This window comes from Neoarius graeffei, chromosome 25 (assembly GCF_027579695.1).
Source record: "Neoarius graeffei isolate fNeoGra1 chromosome 25, fNeoGra1.pri, whole genome shotgun sequence".
Lineage (NCBI taxonomy): Eukaryota > Metazoa > Chordata > Actinopteri > Siluriformes > Ariidae > Neoarius > Neoarius graeffei.
The window spans coordinates 50,467,303-50,492,353 of NC_083593.1; the positions used below are offsets into that span (position 1 = coordinate 50,467,303).

Below are 25,051 nucleotides of genomic sequence, written 5' to 3' on the forward strand. Positions count from 1 at the left end.
AAGAGCAGCTATTTTGTTGTGCATTAATATTCCGGCTGAATTAGCTGCCGCATGTGTGCTGTCTCTTCTTCATCTCAAATGAACACAAATTATTCATGGCTATCGATTCGCAGACGCGTGTTCAGCTCTCTTTAAACCGGAGACCAAAAGTTTCCTCTGAACAGACTGAAGATCACACAGAATACAATATAAAGGCTTCAGAAAGAGGGGGGTCTACAGAGCGTCTGTGTGTGTATTATAAATTAATCATGGACAGAGTGTGTTTGGCTTCTGGAATGATGTCTGATGTGAGTCTGTGTGTCAGGCTCGAGGTCACGTATTGACTGGTAGACCTTCTCGAAGTTTCGACAATGGAATTTTATGGCACTTACAATCAACACACATTCACACACACACACACACACACACTAGCTGGCGTGCAATTAGTGTTTTTACATGCTATACGTGTTAAGGTTATTATTGTAACATTCACACGACAGTTACCTGAAGGTACATCATCGTTTGTTGCTAAGGCAACACTGAACTTACAGTGCTGAGCGTAAATGAGTACACCCCCTTTGAAAAGTAACATTTTAAACAATATCTCAATGAACACAAACAATTTCCAAAATGTTGACAAGACAAAGTTTAATATAACATCTGTTTAACTCATAACGTGAAAGTAAGGTTAATAATATAACAGATTACACATTTTCCAGTTTTACTCAAATTAGGGTGGTGCAAAAATGAGTACACCCCACAACAAAAACTACTACATCTAGTACTTTGTATGGCCTCCATGATTTTTAATGACGTCACCAAGTCTTCTAGGCATGGAATGAACAAGCTGGCGACATTTTGCAACATCAATCTTTTGCCATTCTTCAACAACGACCTCTTTTAGTGACTGGATGCTGGATGGAGAGTGATGCTCAACTTGTCTCTTCAGAATTCCCCATAGGTGTTCGATTGGGTTCAGATCAGGAGACATACTTGGCCACTGAATCACTTTCACCCTGTTCTTCTTCAGAAATCCAACAGTGGCCTTAGATGTGTGTTTAGTCATGTTGGAAAAGTGCACGACGACCAAGGGCATGGAGTGATGGTAGCATCTTCTCTTTCAGTATAGAGCAATACGTCTGTGAATTCATGATGCCATCAATGAAATGCAGCTCCCCGACACCAGCAGCACTCATGCAGCCCCACATAAGGACACTGCCACCACCATGTTTCACTGTAGGCACCAGGCATTTTTCTTTGTATTCCTCACCTTTGAAGCCATCAGTTCCAAAAACATTTATCTTGGTCTCATCACTCCAGAGTATAGAGTCCCAGTAGTCTTCATCTTTGTCAGCATGGGCCCTGGCAAACTCTAGGCGGGGTTTTTTGTGCCTGGGCTTTAGGAGAGGCTTCTTTCGTGGACGGCATCCATGCATGCCATTCCTCTGCAGTGTACGCCATATTGTGTCACGGGAAATAGTCACCCCAGTTTGGCTTTCTACTTCTTTAGATAACTGCAGTGAACTTGCATGCCGATTTTCTTCAACCCTTCTCATCAGAAGACGCTCCTGTTGAGGTGTTAACTTCCGTGGACGACCTGGACGTCTCTGTGAGATGGTTGCAGTTCCAGCTTTCTTAAATTTTTGTACCATTTTTGCTACAGTATTCTGACTGATAAGTAAAGCTTTGCTGATCTTCTTGTAGCCTTCACCTTTGTGGTGTAAAGAAATTATTTTCTTTGGGGAATTCTGAAGAGACAAGTTGAGCATCACTCTCCGTCCAGCATCCAGCCACTAAAAGAGGTCATTGTTGAAGAATGGAAAAAGATTTGTTCATTCCATGCCTAGAAGACTTGGTGCTGTCATTAAAAATCATGGAGGCCATACAAAGTACTAGATGGAGTAGTTTTTGCTGTGGGGTGTACTCATTTTTGCACCACCCTAATCTGAGTAAAACTGAAAAATGTGCAATCTAAGTTATATTATTAACCTTACTTTCATGTTATAAGTTAAACAGATGTTATATTAAACTTTGTCTTGTCAACATTTTGGAAATTGTGTTCACTGAGATATTGTTTAAAACGTTACTTTTCAAAGGGGGTGCACTCATTTACGCTCAGCACTGTAGCTTTAAATTCCTTATAAAATGAATGGGAAGGTTTTATCAATGAAACATGTTGTTTAGTAAGAATCAAGAATAAAGTAAGAATCAAGTATAAAGCACCCTTAAAAGGTTCTATGGAGAACTTCTTTAGGAAAGTAGAACAATGAATTATTCACAGAACCCTTAAACTGTGGGTGGTAGAAATGGGCAACTGGACTTGCTTGAAGATTCTTGAAAACGTTTCACCTCTCGTCCAAAAGGCTTCCTCAGTTCTGTCTGACTAATAGGGAGTATCAGATATTTATCCTCTCCTGGATCAGAATCAGAATCAGAATTCTGATGACCAGCTCATCTAAGGTGTCATTGAGACATCATGTTGGTGTGGGTCACTGGAGGCTGGGTGTGAACGGCGAGTCATTAGGGTGATCAGAGGATTGTCCGTTAGGGTGATCAATGGCAATCTGACTCTCTCTGTCCTCCTGTGAGTCACTGAAAACAGCTGGGTCCTGGCGTACACCCAGCCGTCTGGGAAGAGTGTCCAATACCGCCTTGTAGATGGTTGACAAATGTTGTCTCAGGCCCTGTCCACATGGCAACGGATTCAGGTGACTCTGATACAATTGCTTATCGTTTAGGCCTGGCGTCCACACGGCACCGGCGTTTTGGGTGCCCAAAACGCAATCTTTTTGAGAACGGGTTCCAGAGTGGAAAGATCTGGCAACGTTGCCGTTGCGAAGTCATCTGGATGAGTAGAACGGATTTGTTTACGATGACGTCACAACCACATGACTGTCAGTGCTTCACGCCGGGTAGAAGTGTAACGAACTCGATGCGAGTTGTCAACAAATCCTATAACTTGGTTCATGAAACGCGCTTACAAAATATTTTCACTGTGAATATTTATTGTGTAATGGTGCAAAGTGAGAGAGAGAGAGAGAGAAAATAGCCCTTAGGGCAGAGTCAATCCCGCCAGCAAAAATAGGGAAAAAAAGGAGCGATCTCACCTCTTCAAATGTTGGTTTAAGTCCTACAATACATTCCTCAAAAAGGGCATAGAACAACAAATTAATCCATCAACGTGTAGCATTCAATTTATTCTGGACCATTAAAGACGCCGCCTTCCGCGTAGAATCATACGTCATCCTCGCCGCCATATTGGATAGGTCAAAGCGGAGAATAAAGATTCATGTGCTGCGTTTAACTGTACCAACAGGTTTACCGTCCAAACGAGATCACATGGGATTACCTTTCACAGGTGAGAATGGAAAAATACTTTTCATTGTATTTGGTCATTATAACGTAATTTTACGAACAGATTTTCCTGACTTTGTGGCTAATATGAAGTCTCGCGCATAATAGTTTATGCGCATGCGTCCTTACTTCTTCTATTGCTCTGGTGTCTGCGAAGGGACCGTCTTACAGCGCCCCTAGAGGTGTGGCATGTGTATTGCATCATTTTCAGCAAGCGTTGCGTTGCCATATGGACCTGATAGTTTACTGATCGTTGCCCATTTGGACGCGATATTTTTTTAAATAACATCTCGTTGCCGTTGTCGTGTGGATGTAGCCTTAGACCCCCACCTCTGTTCAGTGATGGCTGTTCCAGGTTGACAAAAATGGCTTCTTTAACTCCTCGCTCATACCAACGATCCTCTCTGGCTAAAATGCGTACATTACAATCCTGAAATGAGTGTCCTTTGTTGTTAAGATGAATGTAGACAGCAGAGTCCTGGCCTGAGGAGCTGGCTCTCCTGTGTTGGGCCAAGCGCCTGTATAGCGGTTGTTTGGTCTCACCAATATACGAATCCGTGCAATTCTCACTGCACTGAATTGCATACACTACGTTGTCCTGTTTGTGTCTGGGTATTCTGTCCTTAGGGTGGACCAGTTTCTGCTTCAGGGTGTTACTGGGTCTGAAATGTACCGGAATGTTGTGTTTGTAGAAGATCCTCCTGAGTTTCTCAGATAGACCAGAAATGTAGGGAATGACAATGTTCTTGCGTTTGTTCCTGTTATCATCCTTGTCAGTTATGTTCCTTTTTATGCTCTTTAGGAAAGCCCAGTTGGGATAACCGCAATTCTGAAGTGCTTTCTTGATATGATTCTGCTCCTTCTCTCATCTCATTATCTCTAGCCGCTTTATCCTTCTACAGGGTCGCAGGCAAGCTGGAACCTATCCCAGCTGACTACGGGCGAAAGGCGGGGTACACCCTGGACAAGTCGCCAGGTCATCACAGGGCTGACACAGACACAGACAACCATTCACACTCACATTCACACCTACGGTCAATTTAGAGTCACCAGTTAACCTAACCTGCATGTCTTTGGACTGTGGGGGAAACCGGAGCACCCGGAGGAAACGGGAAGAACATGCAAACTCCACACAGAAAGGCCCTCGCCGGCCCCGGGGCTCGAACCCAGGACCTTCTTGCTGTGAGGCGACAGCGCTAACCACTACACCACCGTGCCGCCTGCTCCTTCTCTTTTCCCTCTAATGTTGTAGGAATGTTCTGAGCCCTGTGTTGCAAGGTCCTAATGACCCCCAATTTATGTTCCAGTGGGTGGTGAGAGTCGAAAAGTAGGTACTGGTCTGTGTGTGTGGGTTTCCGGTAAACCTCGATACTAAGGCTTCTGTCTTGTCTAATGTGTACATCACAATCCAAGAAGGCTAGATTATTCCCACTGACATCCTCCCGAGTGAAGTTGATGTTGCTATCCACTGCATTGATGTGTTCCGAGAAAGCTTCCACCTCCTGGATTTTGATTTTAACCCAGGTATCATCCACGTATCTAAACCAATGGCTGGGAGCAACTCCTGCAAAAGTGGTCAAAGCTATATGTTCCACTTCCTCCATGTATAAATTGGCCACAATAGGGGACACTGGTGATCCCATGGCGCATCCATGCTTCTGTCTGTAAAGTTTTTGCCCATTTCTACCACCCACAGTTTACTATGACCTGGATGATTGAGAATCTTCACAGACAAGAACCCTTAAACATTCTGTACCACATACCATACAGCAAAGCTCTTAGGCCCTGCCCACATGGCAACGGATTCAGGTGAATCTGATAAAATTGTTTATAGTTTCGGCCTGGCGTCCACACGGCACCGGCGTTTTGGGTGCCCCAAAACGATATTTTTTGAGAACGGGTTCCAGAGTGGAAAGATCTGGCAACGGCGGCGTTGCGAAGTCATCTGGATGAGTAGAACGGATTTGTTTACGATGACGTCACAACCACATGACTAGAACAAGCAGCACTCTCGCTGTTTTGTATGAACCACTGCATTGCATTCACTTTTGTATACAGCTTTTCTTTTAAATAAACAAGTAACTGAACCATTTCTTGAATTTCTTTTTTTATTGGATAAGACTGCTTTTAAAAATGTTCACACAATAAGAAAATTAAGTTATATAAAACTATGCACACTAATAAAACTAATTTGTACACACAGAAGGCACGATTTCCTCGCGTAGTCGCAGCCATCTTCTTGTTGTTGTTGTGTGTTTGTTCCTGTGAGTGCTTCGCCGGGTAGAAGAAGGGGTTTATGCGCATGCGTCCTACTTCTTCTATTGTTCTGGTGTCTCCGATGGGACCGTCTTACAGCGCACGTAGAGGTGTGGCATGTGTATTGCATCATTTTCAGCAAGCGTTGCGTTGCCATATGTACCTGATATTTTACTGATCCGTTGCCCATGTGGACGCGATATGTTTTTAAATAACATCTCGTTGCCGTTGTCGTGTGGATGTAGCCTTAATGTGTAAGGAATAAAACACCTTGGGGCTTGCTGTTATAGGAAAATAATCAATGATGAAGTGGAGTTACTGTTAACAAGTCAAAGTTGTTTATTTTCCAATAACGGCCAATCAATAAGTGTTTTATTCTTCTTACAATATATCACAGTGCTAATGCCAGTGCTAATTACATTCATCCATTCATTATCTATGCCGCTTATCCACTGTGGGGTGTGGGGGAAGCTGGAGCCAATCCCAGCTGATACTGGGCGAGAGGTGGGGTACAGCCTGGGCAGTTAGCCAATCTATCACAGGACTAACACAGAGATGAACAACCATTCACACTGACATTTACACCTATGGGTAATTTAGAGTAGCCAATTGAACCGTGTCTTTGGACTGTTGGAAGAAACTGGAGCACCCAGAGGAAACCCACGCAGACATGAAGAGAACATCCAAACAGAAAGAAAGACCCCAGTTGGCTGCAATGTTTGAACCCAAAACCTGTGTTGTGAGGTCACAGCGCTAACCACTGCACCACCTGGACGTCCCATGCTAACTACAGTTTATTCTATCCACATTCACTGGATATGAGCAATCGTGTGCTCTGATTGGCTACTCTACTACTAGGATATCATCTCATATACGATGAGTAGAGAAAAACAAAATGGCGGAGTGTGTTGCTGAAACAACCAAGGACGAAATAAAAACTACTCGAAAACAAAACCCCAAATCATACAAAAAAAAGTGCAACAAAATATGGAATAAAAGTATTTGATGGTAAGGTAAGAATGCATCTTTTTAAAATTTTTCAAGAATTATTATTACCACCGCTTTGTTTCCATTCTAAGCAGAAATTATTTTGTCGGACGTTTTGTATAAAGTTTTTATTTATCAAACTTGCAAAAAATAAAAATAAAAATGCTCCGTTTCTCAAAATCCAGTGAATGTGGATAGAATAAAACACTTATTCCACTCAATCTCATTGTACATGGCTTATAGCCGACTCGGTGATACACTACATGCCTCGTCAGCTATCAACTCATGTACAGTAGAACTCGATTTTGTGGAATAGCTATTAAATACTTAATATATTAATTAACAATATGTCATACTATTTACTCATTCTTGTTATCACTTGCAAATCTCATCTCATCTCATTATCTCTAGCTGCTTTATCCTTCTACAGGGTCGCCGGCAAGCTGGAGCCTATCCCAGCTGACTACGGGCGAAAGGCGGGGTACACCCTGGACAAGTCGCCAGGTCATCACAGGGCTGACACATAGACACAGACAACCATTCACACTCACATTCACACCTACGGTCAATTTAGAGTCACCAGTTAACCTAACCTGCATGTCTTTGGACTGTGGGGGAAACCGGAGCACCCGGAGGAAACCCAAGCGGACACGGGGAGAACATGCAAACTCTGCACAGAAAGGCCCTCGCCGGCCACGGGGCTCGAACCCGGACCTTCTTGCTGTGAGGCGACAGCGCTAACCACTACACCACCATGCTGCCCTCACTTGCAAATATAAACAGTTATTCCCTCACCACACTAGTTTTTGCTCTCTCTCTCTCTTTTGCTTGAATTAAGACAAAAAAACCCACAGCTTGTTATGTTACTGAGAAACTGCAAAACGCAAATTCATCTGTCCTGAAGACTTTCCCATGCCAGAAAACTTAAAGATACAGCTTTACCTCTGACTGTTACTGATAGGTTTTGATTTGTCTGTACTGAAGACACGGGGCTCGAACCCGGACCTTCTTGCTGTGAGGCGACAGCGCTAACCACTACACCACCGTGCCGCCCGGTGTAGTGATATGATTGGAAAATATAACTTCAGGAAGCAGAGTTGTCTGAGTAGGATAGAGTAGCTTCAATGGGTTATGGCAAATTACTGATCATTAGAACCTTATGAGGGGTGACATGGTGGTGCAGTGGTTAGCACTGTTACCTCACAGCAAGAAGGTTCCGGGTTTGAACCTTCTGACAGGGGCCTTCACAGCTGATAGGGGCCTTTCTGTATGGAGTTTACATGTTCTCCCCATGTCTCTGTGGGTTTCCTTCGGGTGCTCTGGTTTCCCCTACAGTGCAAAGACATGCAGATTAGGTAAAACTACTCAGTTACTGGGGTTGCACAAGCCAGTGTGTACTTAGTGCCGGTCCCAAGCCCGGATAGAGTGGGGCGGGCTGTGTCAGGAAGGGCATCCGGGGTAAAACGCGGAACAGGTCCACTGTGGCAACCTCTAATGGGAGCAGCCAAAAAAAAAAGAAGATTAATATAATCCTGCGATTTGCTTTGCAGTTGGAACGATTGTCCTGTCAGAGCTGCTGTTATAGAAAATGAATCAACGCCTTCTGACTTTAACGTAACAATGCTGTCGTATAAACCTTGTCAAGCGACCAAGTTACACAAACTATAACACTTGAGAAAATATCTGCTTATACAAGTTACACAGATATACAGTTATACATCACGCAAAACTGAAAGACAGAAAGAGAGGCATGAGAAGCATGAGGAGGCTGAGAGGAATGTCAAGTTCATCTGGCAGAGGACACCATCATTTTCTTTGAGGTCAAAGATTGTAGTGGCACCAGTCTAATGTTGTGAGATCTCCACCCGAAACTCAGCCCTGCAATCATCCGCCGCGTAAACAAAGAGCACTGAATATATATGTGTGTGTGTGTGTGTGTGTGTGTGTGTGTGTGTGTGTGTGTGCCCTGTAGAAAAAGAAACAGTTCACTTGGCTTCCTTTGATGAATATTCAGCTTTGCTTTCTGCTCTGTTTGACGGTGTATCAGTCTGAGCACAACATGCACACACACACACACACACACACACACACAGGTATATACTGTACCTGGATGTGTTCTCCAGGATTCCTTTGACTTCGTTCATCTGGTCTTGGCCGAAGTAGACAACAGTGAGGTGTACTCGTCCATCTTGCTTGATACACACCTCCCTGAGACACACATACAAACACACACATCACAGGGATTCATGAGGACTATTCATGAGGCCAAAGAAGCGTCCTGATATGTAAACAAAAGTGTAAAACACTCAGGGGTATACGGTTATAGGAAAACAACACCATTAGGGTGGCGTGATGCAGCGCAAAGCCACACGGAGTTCCTATTACCATCCTGAACTTGATTATTTTCCCTCAACAGCACATCATGAAGTGTTTTATTCGTCTTATAGTATGCATCCAAGTAATAAAATGCTTGGTTCGATAGACCAAGTGCCTTTTAAAATGTCGTTAAAATGTAGCCTAAATTATTACAGTATATGATAGAACACCGACGTGACAGAATTGTAAAGAAAAATGATATTTATGCTTGAATAAATGACCAAATTAGGTTCTTAAACCAGAATGTCAAGGATGTAGTAGCTCATCTGGCTTGCCATCAAAACAACCACGACTTCTAAAACATCAACCAGAACTGAAATGTGACACTGTGAGAGAGGACCAACCTCCACGACAAAAATCAACAAAGGACTAAATTTTGTTCCCTGAGGGAAGATCGACCCAAAACATCGATCAGAACCGAAATCAGATGAGAAATCAGAGAGGAGATACAATTCTAGTGAGAAGCCTGGAACATTTGTTAATTTGGTTTAATTACTAACTAGTTAGCGAAAGATTTGACAAAACAATGACCACGTTTTGTGCGGAGTGATGAGTTCTTTCAAACAAAACAATTGGAACAGAAATCCGTGCAGAACTGATGGAGGAGATATGATTTAACTGAATTGTGGACGACGGACGAACAACGGACGCCACGCCATGGCAACAACTCATCAGCCTTATGGCCAGGTGAGCTAAGAATTCAAGCTATTACTCATTTTCAAATGTAAACAAAAATGTATTTCTCATCTCATTATCTCTAGCTGCTTTATCCTGTTCTACAGGGTCACAGGCAAGCTGGAGCCTATCCCAGCTGACTACGGGCGAAAGGCGGGGTACACCCTGGACAAGTAGCCAGGTCATCACAGGGCTGACACATAGACACAGACAACCATTCACACTCATATTCACACCTACGGTCAATTTAGAGTCACCAGTTAACCTAACCTGCATGTCTTTGGACTGTGGGGGAAACCGGAGAACCCGGAGGAAACCCACGCGGACACGGGGAGAACATGCAAACTCCGCACAGAAAGGCCCTCGCCGGCCACGGGGCTCGAACCCGGACCTTCTTGCTGTGAGGCGACAGCGCTAACCACTACACCACCGTGCCGCCCCAAAATGTATTTCTACCAGTTATAATCTTAATTGGCCGATTTCATGTGTGTCAAATAGTTTTTTATAAAAAGTGTGTATAAAATGTATGTAATAAAGGAAAGCGTGTTATTGAAATGGACTCAATAATAGAGTTTGTGTGCAATTTTATCTCTATGGGTTGGTGGATACAATCATATTATTTATAGTTCTGAAAACAGAAGTCTCTCTCTCTCTCTGTCTTACACACACACACACACACACACACACACACACACTTGCAAACAGTGGTGTGAAATTCTAGCAGTTGGACACAGACACATTCTGATAGTCAGACGCCAAATATTCCAGGTTGGGGCTGACTTTGCATTTTTTTTCTTTTCATCTTTCTCCACATATGAATAAATGTCAAAAACTCAGACAAAAAAAACTCTGAACTCTGGAGACGCTCAAGTTTGGGGGACACAGCACACATCAGCAGTGAGGAATGTAATTTATGCTAAAAGTTTGACACAGTCACCAGTCAGATGTCCTTCAGATCTGAACGCTCAGAGGAAAGCAGAGGAGATCTGCCCTCTTCCACATACACGAGGGCTCACGACTGGCTCCGGTCGCTTGACTCAACAGGAGAGACTAGAACACCATCCATCGTACTCAGACAGCACGACGCACTCGGACTCCAGGCTGTCTGCTGTCCGTCAGTCCATCATCTGGGATGAACTCATGGTCTCTTGTGCTATTCTGTGGTTTCTGAGGTTTATGGTTTAACTGTAGGCATAGCATTAATAATTATGTCAGTGGACGGTCCTAAGAAGGAAAAGACAAACATCCCTCCAGCATATATCCCTTAGCATTAAGGGTCATGCTCAAAGACACAACAGTGGCGGTGCTGGGATTTAACCCTTCCTGTACGTACTGCAAAACCTTAACCACTACTGATACTAAACACAAAAATGACTCATCCCATACACCTCTTTTCTCTCCTGTGTTTTTTTCTTTTCTCCAGACTTGAAAAAATATAAAATCTATTCCTTAGTCAATCATTTTTATGTTTTTTTTTTTCTCATTACACTATGTCTACTTGCATTCCTTACTGAAGCTACTGGAAGCCAATAGTGCTCGTTGAGGCACCTTAGGAATAAAATTGAAGCAGGTCGAATGCAATATACCAAACAAAATCATCATCGAGTCGTCAATGTACGAGAAAATATTTTTAAAAAACTACATCTTTTTCAAAGAGAAGGTAAAGATGATGCCATTACTAATTCGAATGTCATCTCACAGGAAATTCATAGATGAGCTGAAATCCAACCAACAATTCAATTTATACTTAAATGTAGCGTACGAACTTTAAATGGGAAGAAATGCATAATTAAACAGAACGTAGTACTGAGAAAGTCTGATAAGTTTGAAACAGTTCCCGATTACAGTTTCCATCAGATAATGTTTAAAAGAGCCCTTCATATCCTGTGCGTACTCTTTACTGACCTACATTCCTTTTTATAATCTCATAAAGCCATTGACGTCTGGGACAGTACTGCTATTATCCTACAGTTGCTATTCCTATAATGTTGCCCTTACCCGTGAATGCTTTTATCCCAGTTCTGAAACCAGTTTTCAAGCATCACTATGAGCTCCTAGCTACTTCACAATTCCTGAAGCTAATTTTCTTTATATTACATACAGTTGCAAATCCATCTGAGATGCTTTAAAACGATGATGTTGGAACAATCCTGCTGATGGGAGATTTTTCCAGCATGTGATGGAAATTGGTTTATTGGTTTCCATCAGATTCCTGAAGATTTCTGTTCTGGGCCTTCTTTCATAGGTGGATGATTCCCATCAGATTTAAATATACAGTATGAAAGCTGCCCTGTGATGACCTGGCGACTTGTCCAGGGTGTACCCTGCCTGTCGCCCGTAGTCAGCTGGGATAGGTTCCAGCTTGCCTGCGACCCTGTAGAACAGGATAAAGCGGCTAGAGATAATGAGATGAGATGAGATGAGATGAGATGAGTATGAAAGCCATTAGGAACAACATATTCCATTAAATAAGGAATAAAACACAACAGGGCATGCTGTTATATGCAGGAAAACAATGATCTCTACCTGTTTATGAGTACATGTAATGTTATAAAATGTTACTTACATTACAGCAGATGTAAATAATTTTTCCTTCACCGGCCTCCCTCTTAAAGTTCAGAAGACAAAAATATATAGCTTCTCATGTTACCAAGAAACCGGAAAGCGCAAACTCCTCTGTCCTGAAGACCTTCTTGCATCTTACAAAGCGCTGACACTGGAGACTCCTTCCATAAATGTTACATAAACATCTCCGAACAGAAACCTTCACTATACACTGTTCGAAATAAAGGTACAGTAGGAGTCCATTTCTGTACCCCATGGTACAATCTACACTAATGTACCCCTTACAGCTCATTATTGAACCTCAAGGTAACTACACTACCGTTCAAAAGTTTGGGGTCACTTTGAAATGTCCTTATTTTTGAAAGAAAAGCACTGTTCTTTTCAATGAAGATCACTTTAAACTAATCAGAAATTCACTCTATACATTGCTAATGTGGTAAATGACTATTCTAGCTGCAAATGTCTGGTTTTTGGTGCAATATCTCCATAGGTGTATAGAGGCCCATTTCCAGCAACTCTCACTCCAGTGTTCTAATGGTACAATGTGTTTGCTCATTGCCTCAGAAGGCTAATGGATGATTAGAAAACCCTTGTACAATCATGTTAGCACAGCTGAAAACAGTTTAGCTCTTTAGAGAAGCTATAAAACTGACCTTCCTTTGAGCAGATTGAGTTTCTGGAGCATCACATTTGTGGGGTCGATTAAATGCTCAAAATGGCCAGAAAAATGTCTTGACTATATTTTCTATTCATTTTACAACTTATGGTGGTAAATAAAAGTGTGACTTTTCATGGAAAACACAAAATTGTCTGGGTGACCCCAAACTTTTGAACGGTAGTGTATGTGTACATTTTTAGGGCCAAAAAGGTACATACATGTTCCTAAGCGGTATATAAAGGGTACAAATAAGTACCTTAGAGGGTCCTGCCCCAGTGATAAGCCATTGAACCCCTAAAGGTACAATAATTAACAGTTATTCCATGAAATCGAGTCATACATGAGCTGACAGCACACCAAGTTGGCTATAACCCATGTACGACGAGATTGAGTGGAATAACTGTTTTATTCTATCAACATTCACTGGATTTTGAGAAACAGAGCATTTTTATTTTTATTGCAAATTTGATAAATAAAAACTTGATATAAAACGTCCGACAAAGTCATTTCCGCTTAGAATGTAAACAAACCGGTGAAATGATAGGAGCAATTTGTGAAAAATGCAATGATAATAATAATAATAATAATAATTCTTGAAAAATAAAAAAAGATACGTTCTTACCATCAAGTACTTTTATTCCATATTTTGTTGCTTTTCTGTATTTTTTTGGGGGGGTTTTGTTTTCGAGTAGAGTTTTTATTTCATCCTCGGTTGGTTCAGCAACACGCTCCGCCATTTTGTTTTTCTCTACTCACGGTATATGAGCCGATATCCTAGTAATAGCATAGCCAATCAGAGCGCCCAATTTCTCATATCCAGTGAATGTGGATAGAATAATATACTTTATTTTCTGAGAGTGTATCAGTGATGAAATAAAACATATTTTAATGTTTATTATTAGACTTTGATTATATAACTTGTCCGCTAGACTCGTTTGTCCCTGTTAGTGAGCTGTTACTATAGAAACGATAACGTATTTGAATGAGTGCACTTATATAAATTTATCATCTGAATTAGAGCTGAAATTGCTCTTGGAGCTGCTCTTATACAAAGTTAATCAACATTGCAGACCATCAGAAACCTCTAATGGCTTCTAATTTGGACTGTAGGAGGAAAGCTATGCAGGAATGAGGAGAACATGCAAAATCCACACAGAAATGCAGCTGAAAGGTTCAAACCCAGAACCCTCTTGCTGTGAGGTGACAGTGCACCACCGAGCCATTCCTTGTTAAACCAATGTTGTCTTATGTACAGTGGATATAAAAAGTGTGCACACCCTGTTAAAATGATAGTTTTTTTCTGATGTAAAAAATGAGACCATGATAAATAATTTCAAAAATTTTCCCACTTTTAATGTGACCTATAACCTGTACAATTCAATTGAAAAACAAACAAATCTGTTACGGGGAAAAACATAAAAAAAAAACAAAAACGTACAATAAGCTGGTTGCATAAGTGTGCACACCCTTAAACTAATACTTCGTTCAAGCACCTTTTGATTTAATTACAACATTCAGTCCTTTTGGGTTCACACCTGCCATCAATTAAAATGACTCTGATTAACTCCAAATAAAGTTCAGACATTTACTCCGTTGCATCCTCCAGCAAAAGCCAGGGTTCACAGAGAGCTTACAAAGCATCAAAGGGATCTCATTGTTGAAAGGTATCAGTCAGGAGAAGGGGACAAAAACATTTCTATGGCATTAGATATACCATGGAGTACAGTCAAGACAGTCATCAAATAGTGGAGAAAATATGGGACAACAGTGACATTACCGAAAACTGGACGTCCCTCCAAAATTGATGAAAAGACAAGACGAAAACTGGTCAGGGAGGCTGCCGAGAGGCCGACAGCAACACTGAAGGAGCTGCAGGAATTTCTGGCAAGTACTGGTTGTGTACTACATGTGACAACAATCTCCCGTATTCTCCATATGTCTGGACTATGAGGTAGGGTCAAAGAAAAACATCCAGACCCGGCTAAATTTTGCAAAAAAACAAACAAACCCATGCTCTCCCAGAAGCATGTGGGAAAATGTGTTATGGTCTGATGAAACCAAGGTTGAATTTTTTGGCCACAATTCCAAAAGGTATGTTTGGCGCAAAAACAACACTGCGCATCACCAAAAGAACACCATACCCAGGGTGAAGCATGCTGGTGGCAGCATCATGTTTTGGGGTTGTTTTTCTTCAGCTGGAACAGGGGCTTTAGTCGAGGTGGAGGAAATTATGAGCAGTTCTAAATACCAGTCAATTTTGGCCCAAAACCTTCAGGTGTCTGCTAGAAAGCTGAAGATGAAGAGGAATTTCATCTTTCAGCATGACAATGACCCCAAGCATACATCGAAATCAACAAAAGAATGGCTTCACCAGAAGAAAATTAAAGTTTTGGAATGGCCCAGCCAGAGCCCAGACGTAAATCCAGTTGAAAATCTGTGAGGTGACCTGAAGAGGGCTGTGCATAAGAGATGCCCTTGCAATCTGACAGATTTGGAGTGCTTTTGCAAGGAAGAGTGGGCAAATATTGCCAAGTCTAGATGTGGCAGGCTGATAGACTCCGACCCCAAAAGACTGAATGCTGTAATTAAATCAAAAGGTGCTTCAACAAAGTATTAGTTTAAGGGTGTGCACACTTATGCAACCAGCTTATTGTACAGTTTTTTTTATGTTTTTCCCTGAACAGATTTGTTTGTTTTTCAATTGAATTGTACAGGTTATAGGTCACATTAAAGGTGGGAAAAGTTTTGAAATTATTTATCGTGGTCTCATTTTTTTACATCAGAAAAACCGATCATTTTAACAGGGTGTGTACACTTTTTATATCCACTGTAGTCTCAAAAACATTTTTTTTTTGCTTTTACTTTGATTTACTACAGCTAAATCACTTTTCCATGTGTTAAGGCTCTGAGTTACTGACTGGAGGATTGGGGGTTCGAGTCCCAGCGTCACCAAGTCAAGCTGCCGTTGTTGAGCCCTTGGGCAAGGCCTTTAACTCTGTTGTGTCAACCTTACTATATATATCAACCCCATATAGAGGTGGGAAAAGGATATAGAGAAAGAATAAGATGATTACAGCTTAAAAAACACTTTATACAGTCAATTCTACCAAGAAAATGAAATTAATTCATTTACAGTCCAATTAATCTGCATTCTATTTATTTACTCTCCAAACGAAACACCAACTCCTTTAGTAATAATGAAGTTCTGCTTCCTCATTTTCACGTCGAGAGTTCTTCTTTCTCATTTAACTTCCTGATCGGTAAGTCCATTTCAACAGTACCGCAAGTACTGAAATTTACTGAAAGTCAAAGGTCATGCGAATGAGAAACGGCCTCTTTAGGGGGAGGATAGTGAGAATGCCATTGCATATGAGCAGTTTTCGACAAATTCCTGCATTTTTAAATGTTATATTTCTGTGCATCAGTTTTCTGAGAGCACAGGCTCATCCTTTACTCATCCTGTTGCCGCAACACTGAACACAAACGTTAATCATTACAATAATGGTGTACAAATTACTGTATTAATACTGCAGTGTTATTGAATTCTCAATTCTGGTTGAAAAGCGTTGACTAATTTTCTATAACAGCAACTCTGAGCGTAGTTTATATCACCACACTCGTTACAATGCATCATAGTTTCTACAGTAACTTAGGACTTGTGTGGTGGATGTTCCCCGTAAACAGATAAAAAGAATAACGTGTAAGTAGAGATACAGTGAAGCTTTCAGTTAGGAGAAATTTATTTAACATTTTGGGGACGGAGTCTCCAGTGTCAAAGTTCAAAGGTGCTGATTGCAAAGTCATCTGAAATTTTTAAATTTTTTATTGTGCATGGTATTTTCCTGTCTCGCAAGAACAATATCATGCAGACGATATGTGATCATTTTGATATCTTGAGGGTCGATTTTCTTCATTTTGGGACTGTTCTACTCCCTCTTGAGGTAAACAGTACAGCCCGACAGAAACAGGAAACAGCTGAACACGAGGAGCTTTAACTAATTAGCGTAACTTTGGAACTGCGTCACATCAAAATGGTGACGTGCGGAAAACATCGTGACTCTGCATCGACCTCGGAGAGTTTTGAATTAGAGCCCTGCACTCCCGCGGGAGTCCCGCGGGACCCGACGCAAAGCAGTGCAGCGCGGGACAAATTTTGAAAGCTCATTGCGGGCACGGGCGGGAGGGGGAGTGCACAATGCAGGAGCGGGCGGGAGAGGTGATAAGCTGCAGTCCCGCTAACTAAAAACGTGTTTAAAATAAAATTTATAAATTATTAATTTATGTCTATCATATATAATTTGTTAATGGATATTTTATTTGGCATTAATAAAAACATTTTAAGATGCCTAAATTTGCGGATGTGGTCTAATCTCGCGTACGTTTCCGATTCCTTTCCGTTCTTCCGTGTTTGAGATCTCCGATCATGGCAGAAGAGCAGAGCTCCTCTAGTGAAGCTCACAATGGGTATCTCTGTAAAGCCTCAGCTGCGCATGCCGCCTGGCAACGTGCACCCTCGCTACGTGCGCTAGGTGAAGGATCGGTCAGTGGAGAGCTCAGCTAAGCTCAGCATGTTTAATTCCCCAAGCCAATGACAAGAACTTTCGTGAGAAATAACGCAAACGTCTGCATCATGCGGGATTTGCGGGCGGGAGCGGGACAAAATATGGCAGGCGCGGGTGGGAGCGGGACTGAAAATCATAATTCTTTGCGGGAGCGGGTGGGAGCAGGACTGCACAATGCGGGAGCGGGCGGGAGCGGGACTGAAAATTCTGTCCCGTGCAGACCTCTATTTTGAGTCACAGGGATGTAATTTGTGGTTCACATTCATGAACAGATCCGTGAAATAAAAGACAAATATATCTTTTCTCTGTTACTGCTTTTGTGTTATCGTTTCTTCCTCTGTAAGATCAAAACATTAGGTGTATAACATTAGGTCCATATTTGCTACCATGGAGTTGAGCCCATGCATTCTAAGACTAAGATAGCTAAGTGCTAGCTAGAATGATTTAGTTATCTGTCCAGGAAAATGACATATCGTCTAAGATTGCTCTATTGTACAGTTGTACTCACTAGGCAGGCTTTTCTTTTCTTTTCTTTTCTTTTCTTTTCCGCTGGTGGAAAAAGCTGACGGGAGAGCCGAGTCCACCATGTTTGCCCACACCGACTTGTTTTGGTTAAAAGTGGGTCAAACACGCACCATGGAGGTCACGTGATATCGTTGCTCACTTGCTTGGACGATCTCCGGAATCGTAAAATGCGGGACGTGTTTTATCTCGGCAAAACATTTACACATAGGATACACGGTGTGTGCAGCAGCGAAAGGTCTCGAAACGCCAACAGCAATAGAACTTGAACATTTTACCCAGAATTCAACTTTGCAGTCAGAACCTTTAAGTTTTCCAACAAAGTCTTCAGGACAGAGAAATTTGCAGTTTATCAGGAACATGAAAAGCTGATTTTATTCAAAAGAGCGGCTGGTGAGGGAAGAGCAGTTTATAGCTGTATAATGTAAATGATCATAGGAAGCAACTTGTTTTGAGGATGCTCCACAACGTTAAGTTAAATCCTGTATAAATGGATAAAACTGCAAATTACTCTAGTGGATACATGCTATGGAATATAATCTACATTGGTATGATAACAGGAGCTCTGCCTCACAAAGAGCCGCATCACACCATGCCATTGTTGATTATTTTCCTATAACCACACACCCAGCCATGTTTTGCAGCAATAAATGATATGATTAATTGTTGGTCTGATTGATTCCTTTTTTTCAAAGAGGATGACAGTAAATGAATAGTTTAATTATCTAGATAGGGAAAATTCTAGAAAGTCGTTGATTTGTTAAGCCTTCAGAAGGAGCAGTTCTCAGCAAACATCTAGAAACGGTTATATTATATCTATATATCACTATATTTAATACACCTACATATAGGGTGCTTCTACATTTCAAGGATAGCACGTCATCGAATCCCACTGACGGCCTGTTCCGATGTCAAGGAACCTTCAAATTCTACCAAAGGCCAAGACTTGGTCCAAGATGCATGTGTGTATCCTCACTGTTCTTAAGCTGGGACCATTTCAACTACAAACACCTGCTCCTGCTTTGCATGTGATGGAGCTGACTTGGAAGCATCCTTGACACTAAGAAATACCCATAGTCTCACCATCCATCCATCCATCCATTATCTGTAGCCGCTTATCCTGTCCTACAGGGTCGCAGGCAAGCTGGAGCCTATCCCAGCTGACTACAGGCGAAAGGCGGGGTACACCCTGGACAAGTCATCGCAGGGCTGACACAGAGACACAGACAACCATTCACACTCACATTCACACCTACGGTCAATTTAGAGTCACCAGTTAACCTAACCTGCATGTCTTTGGACTGTGGGGGAAACCGGAGCACCCGGAGGAAACCCACGCGGACACGGGGAGAACATGCAAACTCCGCACAGAAAGGCCCTCGTTGGCCGCTGGGCTCGAACCCAGAACCTTATTGCTGTGAGGCGACAGCGCTAACCACTACACCACCGTGCCACCCATAGTGCTTTGAATAATGATTATGTACAGTAGGTGTGTCTGAAGGGCATGATTTTACCTGAAGGTGTGCATGAATTGTTTGAATTTGTCGGCTCTCTGTGAAAGAGGTACGATGATGTTGATAATGGTGTGAGATGTCGCCACACGCTCGTTCGACACCTTCATCAACGGGCCAAACGGACGAAACAGAACCAGACGCCTGAACTCGTTCTTCCTATCTCCACGGAACGTCAGCTCATACAGTGTTCCTTTATCCTTCTCTGTTCGTGCTAAACCTACAGAAAGAAAGAAAGAAAGAAAGAAAGAAAGAAAGAAAGAAAGAAAGACAAATAACTATTACTTCTAGGTCAGATCAATGCAATAACACTCGACGTAACACCGTAACACAAGAACAGTTCTTCATACTGCTGTGATATCCATCATCACCTATCCTCTCAATCTCTTTAAATAACAAGTGTACACTTTACACACATGCACAAATGTGAAAGAGCACAAGGCAAAAGAAACAGAGCAGGATGATCGATATGTAGTGTCATAGAGCTGGTGTGTGAGCTGCAAGACGAAAATATGCTTCAGAAACATTTGCATTGTTAACAGTGCTCAAACCACCAACGATTTTTCACCTCACGCCGTTCAAACCGCTCTACGCCGGTCGTTAGTGGGCGTTCCTATCTTTAGTTTCTGTCAGTTGCCAAGGATTCACAAGCTAGCTACAGAACCATCCATTTGATCACAAATCAAATGTCTTCTAACTAAAAATAAAAATTTTGTTGGAGGGCTGCTTGTGTATAAAGAAGTGCATCTCTGCAGCACATCATGATCATGTCAGAATGAGGCAACAAACAACGCTTTGCTTCTCATGATTTCTGCTGCCTATTTGACAGGCTTAAAATGTTTAATGTACCCAAAAAGAAACACAAAAACAGCAGCTTACAATGAAAATGAATCACTTCCGGCCACTTTGTCACGCCACATTGCTGCTGATTTGAACGGAGGCATACAGAGACAACAGACATGAAAGAAAAAGCTGTCAGAGGTAAAGCTTTAACTTTACGTTTTCTGACATGCAAAAGTCATCAGGACCGAGGCGTTTGAGCTTTCTGGTTTCTTGGCAACATGACAATCTGTGTTTCTTTAGATTAGTTTCAAGAGAGAGATAAAAGAAGTTGCACAGCTAGCTAGTGATCGATGAGGTATGATGTTAGCTAACCAAATGTTTAGTTATTACAAAAGCCCTGAAGGCAAGGTATGAATATTTTTCAATTGCTATCATTATTTTGACTTAGTATCTTATTATTTTGACTTAGTAACGAATTATTTAGTCAAAATATTGAATTAGTAAGTGAGAATAATGAGATACTAAGTCAAAATAACGACTTAGTGGGTCAAAATAGTGACTTAGTCAAAATAACAACTTAAAAAGTACAGCCCCACCCAAAATACGACATCAAAATAACAACCGATTAAGAATAACAAGATACTAAGACAAAATAATGACTTAGTAGGTCAAAATAATGACTTAGTAAGTCAAAATAACAAGATAGTAAAAAAAACAAAAAAAACCAAGACAAAATAACAACTTAGTAAAAAAAAAACAAGATACTAAGACAAAATAATGAGTTAGTAAGTCAAAATAAGAAGATAATGTGACTTAGTAAGCAAAAATGATGAGATACTAAGTCAAAATAATGACTTAGTAAGTCAAAATAAAGTATGTCAAAATAACAAAGCACTAAGTCAAAATAACAACTTAGCAAGTCAAAATAACAAGATACTAAGACAAAATAACAACTGAGTGGGTCAAAATAATGACTTAGTCAAAACAGCAACTTAAAAAGTACAAAATTACAAAATATGATATCAAAATAACAACTTAAGAATAACAAGATACTACGACAAAATACAGTAATGACTTAGTAAGTCAAAATAACAAGATACTCAGTCAAAAAAAAAAACCCAAAACAAGATGCTAAGTTAAAATAACAAGTAAGTAAGTCAAAGTAAGAAGACACTAAATCAAAATAATGACAAACCAACTGAAAAAAATTTTTTTACACCTTGCAGTTCACTTTTTACCCATAAGCTATTAAGCTTGCACTATGATACAAAAGCTATTCCTATTTAAAATGTGTTATTTTTAGTTTTTTTTTTAAATATAAGCTGATAAACTAGAAAGCAACTGATGAAAACTGAGTCGTTATCAACAGGATGCTGCCCAGTGAGAACAAGTACGGGTAAAGGTTTTAACTGTAATTTAATAAAAATAGACTCATGGTAATATTGTAAACAATGGCAAACACTTACTCAATCATTCCTCACCACATACATCATTCTCTCTCTGGCTTCATGTCAACATTGGTGAGTTGAGAAACAGCTGGAAGACGGTCACGCATGGGACCATGATAAACACGATTTCTTTTTGAAACGCTTCAATCCAACAACACCAGTGTCATTTTCTCACAGCTACACAACAAAAGCATTTTAACGGATCTGTGCTGAATGGCATCAAAGGTTCTATTGTTCAGACTGGAAACCAAAGTCGCATTGCAAAGACTCATGAACTCTTGGCTCAAGGAGGAAATCTGGTTCACACAAAAGTTTACACAAAAGACTTGTCTTAATTCAACTTCACTTTTGTCTCAGCTGTCGGTAACACTCTGAAGATGTCTTGGGCCAGAAGGAAGAAAGACTCGATTACAACCCAAGAAACTGTACATTTCGTAACAATTAATATGGCTGTGGTTCGAATCAGTTTCTCTCTTGAAGTCTGTTGCCAGTATTTTGTCTCACGGACACCACCCAGAATGCCTTGCAGTAGAAGTAAAGAAACAGGATGAGTAAAGAACACTGTCTCTGTCACTATCAACTACGGTACTTACTGTGACATCCTAAAATCTGTACACACCAGCTCGCACCTCCAGGGTCAGTCATCTCATCTCATCTCATTATCTCTAGCCGCTTTATCCTTCTACAGGGTCGCAGGCAAGCTGGAGCCCATCCCAGCTGACTACGGGCGAAAGGCGGGGTACACCCTGGACAAGTCGCCAGGTCATCACAGGGCTGACACAGACACAGACAACCATTCACACTCACATTCACACCTACGGTCAATTTAGAGTCACCAGTTAACCTAACCTGCATGTCTTTGGACTGTGGGGGAAACCGGAGCACCCGGAGGAAACCCACGCGGACACGGGGAGAACATGCAAACTCCGCACAGAAAGGCCCTCGCCGGCCATGGGGCTCGAACCCAGGACTTTCTTGCTGTGAGGCGACAGCGCTAACCACTACACCACCATGCCGCCCAGGGTCAGTCATATGACCTGAAATTAATATCTGTGTTATCAGAGGTGTGACTCACATACTTACTTATGTCACACAATTTGAAGGAAGTAAATATGCAGAGAAGCCACTGGTTGGGCAGAAGCCCCTACATGGATCGAGGTCCCATGTTTGGAAAAATCCTCTCACTGGCCAATGCCCCAATTTGGGCAGAAGTTCTACACTAGAGATTGGTCAGGCTTGCTGCTGGGGAAAGTCCTTGGTTGGGCAGAAGCTTCCTGCTGGGCAAAAGCCTCGTGCAGACCCTGGATAGGCAAAGCTCTATAATGAACAGACACCCCATGTTGTGCAGAATCCTCCTGTTGTCCAAAGCCACAATTTGAGAATAAGCCAAAGAAGCGTCCAGGTGGCCAAAGCCCCATATTGGGCAGAAGCAACACCTTGGAATCATGGGCTTGCTCCTGCATGAAGCCCGTGGTTGGGCAAAGGAAATGTTGGGCAGAAACTTCCAGCTGGCAAAGCCCCATTTAATAGAATCCTCTAGTTGTGCAGAAGGCCCACAATGGGCAAAAGCCCCAAGTTGGACAGATGCTCCTGCATGGGCATAAGCCTCATGTTGGGCAAAAGCAGCTTACTGACCAAAGCTGCATGCTGGGCAAAGCTCCATGATGATGCGCAACCTCTTGTTGACAGAAGTCCTATACTTGTTAGGGTTTTGCTGGGATTCGAACCTGGTTCGTTGGTGTGATAATCCAGCAAACCCCCACTAGGCCACCAGGGGGATGACTCAAATGCAGAGGCGTGAGGCGGAAGTAGAAAAAGAATCAAAAGGTTTATTTAAACTATATACACTATATACAGGGCAAAACAAAAGACAAAAAAAAAACCCAAAGAGTATAATCCAAAAGAAAAGCAAAGTGCAAAAATACAAAAGCTAAGAAGATCAAAAAACACAGTGCAAAGGAAACTGGAGATAAACATAACAGCACAAAGACTCCGTGACAAGAGGACTGAACTCAGGGGTATAAATAGACAAACTAATTAAGGACACAGGTGAAGATAATTAGGCAATTAACACAAACACAAGACACAGGAACAGTGGCGGCCTCTAGAGGCCAAAATAAACACGACATGAAAAGGAAATAACAGCGGCCTCTAGAGGCCAAAACAGTCCTAGTCCTAACAGGACCCCCCCCTCTAGGAGCGTCTCCTGACGTTCCCAGGGCGATCCGGATGGGCCGAATGGAAGTCCCGACACAGTTCTTTATCAAGGACATCCCGAGCAGGAACCCAGCAGCGCTCCTCAGGACCATAGCCCTCCCAGTCCACCAGATATTGCAACCCGCCGCGGACCCGGCGGGAGTCAAGCAGGCGATTCACAGTGAACACAGTCTGCCCCTGGAAGATGCGGGGGGGTGGGGGGTTCCTAGGGGCAGGGGCATACGTAGACGTCAGTACGGGCCGTAACAGGGAAACATGGAAAGTGGGGTTGATCCTCAGAGTCCGGGGCAACTGGAGCCGGTAGGAGACAGGGTTCACCCTGCGCACCACCTTGAAGGGGCCAATGTAGCGAGGAGCAAGCTTGCGGTTCTCCACCCGCAGTGGAAGGTCCTTAGTGGACAGCCAAACACGCTGCCCAGGGCGGAAAGCGTGTGCAGGTCTTCTATGGCGGTTGGCCTGAGTCTGGTTGGTTCTGGAGGTCTGTATGAGGGTCTTCCTGACCTTGCTCCAGGTCTTGCGACACCGTCTCACATATTGGTTGACCGAGGGCACCCCCGCGTCCTCCTCCTGGTCCGGGAACAGAGGTGGCTGGAACCCGAATTGGCACTGGAATGGCGACAGCTTGGTGGCCGATGACTGCAGGGTGTTGTGGGCGTACTCCGCCCATGGCAGCCAGGTGCTCCACGATGTCGGGTTATCCATAGCCAGGCCTCGCAGGGTGGTTTCCAGGTCCTGGTTGAGCCTCTCCGTCTGACCATTGGACTGTGGGTGAAACCCAGAGGAGAGGCTGGCAGTGGCTCCGATGACCTTGCAGAACCCGTGCCACACTCGGGAGGAGAACTGGGGCCCTCGGTCTGAGACGATGTCCTGTGGAAGACCAAAGACTCGGAAGACATGATTAAACAAAAGTTTCGCAGTTTCAAGAGCAGAGGGGAGTTTGCACAGTGGTATGAAGCGGCAGGCCTTGGAGAATCTGTCAACTAAGACCAAAATGACCGTGTTACCTTGTGACTCAGGGAGACCCGTGATAAAGTCGACTGCCACGTGGGACCAGGGACGCCGGGGAATGGTCAGAGGATGCAGGAGACCCTGGGGACGCTGTCGTGGGTTCTTGGTTCTGGTGCAAACCTCACAGGACAGGACAAATGACCTTACTTC

At 42.5% G+C, this 25,051-nt stretch overlaps 1 protein-coding gene across 2 annotated transcripts in view; it reads right to left on the reverse strand.

Annotated features, from left to right (window-relative positions):
* Window positions 1-25,051, reverse strand: part of csgalnact1a (chondroitin sulfate N-acetylgalactosaminyltransferase 1a) — an 83,864-nt gene that overhangs the window by 17,520 nt on the left and 41,293 nt on the right. For both annotated transcript variants that reach the window (XM_060908912.1, XM_060908913.1), the window contains exons 3-4: window positions 19,449-19,665; window positions 8,683-8,784 (exon numbers count right to left, since the gene is read on the reverse strand). In XM_060908912.1, the coding sequence (XP_060764895.1) occupies window positions 8,683-8,784; window positions 19,449-19,665 (319 nt within the window). The remainder of the gene's footprint in view (window positions 1-8,682; window positions 8,785-19,448; window positions 19,666-25,051) is intronic.